The following is a 4,481-nucleotide window of genomic DNA, read 5'->3' on the forward strand; positions in this document are numbered from 1 at the left end:
ACGTCAACACTGGGTCAAAGGTATCTGGTGAAGGAGGCTATATACATCAGTGCCCATCACCCTTCACTGAACAGTGACGGGGGCCGACATCGTCTACCAGATACCTTTGACCCAGTGTTGACGTCACACTTCAAAGAAGCCACGTGACAATCCTTACTGGGTCAGTCTACTGAGAAAGACCAGAGTGACTGGTCAAAAGCTCTAGGTGAGAGAGCTTTTTTGTTTTTGGTCTAAAGTTTTAAATCTAAACACATAGGAAAACGACTCAGAGGATTTCTAGTATCCAGAACCGTGCTTTATCCAGAGCAATTCTCAGGTATGGTTCTAGGAAGTCCACGCGTATCCAGCGTCTGGGCAAACGTGCGTTCTTCGATACGCAGAGACTATGCAGATCCGTGCCATCCCAACGCTAACCGATTCAGACACAGAAGTGGATAGGCACAGTTTAAAATAGGATAAAGGCTATCCAGAACCGTGAACTAGAAAGATATCATGTGCAACAAAAACACAGCAAAATAATGTTTTCTTTCTGCGAACAAGTTTAACATAAATATTGGAGGAAAACACTGTACGAAATCTCCTCTTACCCATCAAAGTAGGTGTTGAAGTCGACAGGCGTCAGGTCGGTCACCAGGTTTTCTGGGTATCTCATCTGGACATCAAACAACAGGGGCGTGGCCACCTCGTCATAGAAACCCTGAAACATATGTGTTTTTTAATGTTGATTGTAAATACCAATGTACTAACCCTAACCCTTTCAGAAAAGAAACAAACAAACAAACAAACCTTGAGCTGCAGCGTGGCGTCCGAGTCCTCGTATATTCTCCGCCCCAGCCCGCGGTTTCCCGGGTACTAACCCTAACCCTTTCACAAACAAACAAACAAACAAACAAACAAACAAACAAGCAAACCTTGAGCTGCAACGCGGCGTCCGAGTCCTCGTAAATCCGCCGCCCCAGCCCGCGGTTTCCCGGGTACTAACCCTTTCACAAACAAACAAACAAACAAACAAACAAACAAACAAACCTTGAGCTGCAGCGCGGCGTCCGAGTCCTCGTAAATCCGCCGCCCCAGCCCGCGGTTCTCCAGCGCCATTTTCTCCAGGAAGGGGAAGTCCACGTCATTGCCGAACCCCAGGCAGAACAGCGACATCTGCTCACGGATGGCGTTCTTAACGTTCACCTGGAGAAAGGCACGGAACAAAGCGTTACCGGAGCGTAATGGATGCGTTACCGGAGCGTTACGGGAGAGTTACAGACGCGTTACGGCAGCGACATCTGCTCACGGATGGCGTTCTTCACGTTCACCTGGATAAAAGGCACAGGAGCGTTACGGGCGCGTTGCGGATGCGTTACAGACGCGTTACGGACGCGTTGCGGATGCGTTACGAGTGCGTTACAGACTCGCTGTGTGTGCGTTTCAGACGCGTTACGGAGAGTGACTAATAGGACGGGGGTGCGTAATGGTAGCGTTATGGGCGCGTTGCAGTAGCGTTACTAACAGAGTGACTAATAGGATGACATAAGTGATTACCATGATGTTCTTTGTTCTGGTCTCGCCAGAAGACGAGAGCCCGTCCGTGAGGATGATGATGAGTGAAGCGGGAAACAGAAGCGTTACGGGCGCGTTATGGGCGCGTCACTGGAGCGTTACGGGCGCGTTACGGGCGCGTTTCAGTAGCGTTACGGGGTGTGACTAACAGGATGAGTGGTTACCATGATGTTCTTTGTCCTCGTCTCTCCGGAAGACGGCAGCCCGTCCGTGAGGAAGATGATGAGGGAAGCGGGAAACAGAAGCGTTACGGGTGCGTTGGGGGTGCGTTACGGGGTGCGTTACGGAGAGTGACTAACAGGATGACATGAGTGGTTACCATGATGTTCTTTGTCCTGGTCTCCCCGGAAGACGGCAGCCCGTCCGTGAGGAAGATGATGAGTGAAGCAGACCGAGGCGAGTCCGGCCGCCCGTCCGTCACTCTCCGCAGCAGGTCTGCCGCGTCTAGTATCGCCTGGTTGATGTTCGTGCCTACAGAAAATAAAACACGTTTAGACTTTTCAGAGCCAACACCAAAAGTTCTCCCACCTAGAGCTCTGGTCTTCCTCGGTAGACAGTAAACTCTTAACTCTAAACATGTAACTACCAAAATAAAACACGTGTTTTTCTTGGTTTTTTTTTGTATACACAACCGGTAAGAACTCTCATCCTGTTAACGTTTCGAAGCCTGTCCTTCCTCAGAGGTTCGGACTAGAGAAGCAGTACGCCAGTTAGAAGCTATGAAGAAGGTGTCTGATGCACCGAAACTTAAGCAAGCGGAGAGTCATTATCTGAGAAGCCCCAATGTCCCATCTGATTTAACACAAGGTCGGAAGAAATGAATAAACGCCAGACTTCAGACAAGCGTCTGTGGAAAAGACATCACGGACCGCAGGTTGAGTTGAGCTGATGCTCCTCCAGACGTAGGTTCTGGCAGATTCGATGTTTTCTGGGGTGGGCACTGCTACTGTACTATGCTATTATACCACAGTGCGATATCGGTATGAGGAGGAAATGCGTGCCAATGTGAAATTAAAACCCACCTCCATTCGCGCTGATTTCCCTCCTGACGTAGGTCCTGGCAGACTCGATGTTTTCCGGCGTGGCCTGCACCATCTCGTCCGGCCGCCAGGTGGTGCTGCTGTACGAGAACGCCATCACGTTGAACCGGTCGTGCTCGCGCAGGTCCTGTGAACGGAAGTTCAGGTTCAAGAGTCAACATTGGTGACCCCACGCAGGGGCGAGTCACATGGCAGGCCTAGGGAGCTCAGAAAGTTCAAATGCCGTGCATCTAGCTTCATGAACACCAATTTGCCACACTGTGTTAAGTTCCTGAACACATGTGAGAATGTCTCTCAATGATTTTCAAATATAAATAGCGTGCTACACATTGAAACCTACTGCTCTGTTTATTCTTACTCAAACACATTCATCTACATTGCTTATGGTGACCAGCCTCCAACTCTGTTCTGCCACTTGCCACATAATGTAATCCTACACCACAGGGTGACTGCTACAGCACCTGTTACCATGGTGTTGGTCGTTTGGGCCAGGTCGTTGGCCTTAATTGTTTGGAAAAGAATAAAGAAGAAATGAGCAAAAATGTATTCCTTTTGTGACTTGCAGGAGTGTTTAGGTGTTAGTTACCCTTCGTACCTTGAATAGAAAATTGTTCAAACAAACAAACAAACAAACAAACCTTTAGAACCTTAACTCAACCGTGACGGAGGGCGGTACCGACTTCCGACGAACTTTGACCCAGTGCTGACATGACGTCACACGTGTTCACAGCACTTGGGTCATAAAGCTGATGAAGACTGAGTGATTTAGTCCACAATTTCTGGTAAGTTAATTTCTTATTGAGTTGTATAACAGTTTAATTTTGTTCACAGACCTTGAGGATGGTGTTCATGGCATGCTTGGTCTGGCGCATCTTGGTTCCCTGCATGGACCCGCTCTGGTCTATGACAAACACGATGTTCTTGGGCACGACGGGCAGGCCGGACGGCGCGAAGTAGTGCACGAAGTACCCGTTCACGATCTGCCAGCAACGGAACATATTAAATATTACAATCACTTCGGCTCTGTGTGACAAGGACTCTTTACACGTTCACAATCTGGGAGGAACGGAACATAACGTCTAATGTTACACAAGGAAAATGGTAGTCAAGCAACTGGATAATGTTTTTTAAAACTGTCAAACGTTTTTGCTGCTTTTCCGTGCATCTTTTACTGTATTAATGTCACGCTGACTTTAGTTCAGTGCAGGGTAAAATATTGCTAAAATGTTCTGGTTAGTGCTTCAGACCAAAGATGCTAAACGTGTACTAATTATACTTCAGAATATACGTTCTTCACCTGCTGACTTGAACACTGTTACCCTACATAGAACTTTATCACTATTAACTGCTCCTAGGAGGAGCATAAGTTACTGTACAATAAAGGTCATTCATTCACTCACTCATTCATTCATTCATTCATTCATTCATTCATTCATTCATTCATTCATTCATTCATTCATTCATTCATTCATTCATTCATTCATTCATTCATTCATTCATTCATTCATTCATTCATTCATTCATTCATTCATTCATTCATTCATTCATTCATTCATTCATTCATTCATTCATTCATTCTCCCCTGCTAGAGTTTTTCACCTGGATGTCCCCGACGCTCATGTCGCGTTTGACGTCATATCTGACCAGGAAGTCGCCGCTGATGCCCGCAGGAGACATGCGCAGTTGCTGCAGGTCGGAGGGGCGGTACTGGATGTGGGCGCGGTTCGGAGACGGGCGGGAAATCTCAGCCCCCTCCAGCTCCCCGGCACCGTACGTGTTGTCTGCCACGCTGCGTCTGATGTTCGGTACATCTGGAGACAACAGAACAACGCTACAGGTTAGTTACAACGCTACAGGTTAGTTACAACGCTACAGGTTAGTTACAACGCT

General features: G+C 47.7%; 1 protein-coding gene across 1 annotated transcript in view; it reads right to left on the bottom strand.

Moving 5' to 3' along the window:
* LOC109464956 (inter-alpha-trypsin inhibitor heavy chain H3-like) overlaps positions 1–4,481 on the bottom strand; it is a 35,107-nt gene that overhangs the window by 6,781 nt on the left and 23,845 nt on the right. The window contains exons 11-16 of the mRNA XM_019762075.1: positions 4,191–4,402; positions 3,425–3,571; positions 2,574–2,718; positions 1,871–2,022; positions 1,027–1,182; positions 588–697 (exon numbers count right to left, since the gene is read on the bottom strand). Of these exons, the coding sequence (XP_019617634.1) occupies positions 588–697; positions 1,027–1,182; positions 1,871–2,022; positions 2,574–2,718; positions 3,425–3,571; positions 4,191–4,402 (922 nt within the window). The remainder of the gene's footprint in view (positions 1–587; positions 698–1,026; positions 1,183–1,870; positions 2,023–2,573; positions 2,719–3,424; positions 3,572–4,190; positions 4,403–4,481) is intronic.

This window comes from Branchiostoma belcheri, unplaced genomic scaffold, assembly GCF_001625305.1.
Source record: "Branchiostoma belcheri isolate BF01 breed outbred unplaced genomic scaffold, Haploidv18h27 scaffold144, whole genome shotgun sequence".
In the NCBI taxonomy this organism is placed as follows: Eukaryota; Metazoa; Chordata; class Leptocardii; order Amphioxiformes; family Branchiostomatidae; genus Branchiostoma; species Branchiostoma belcheri.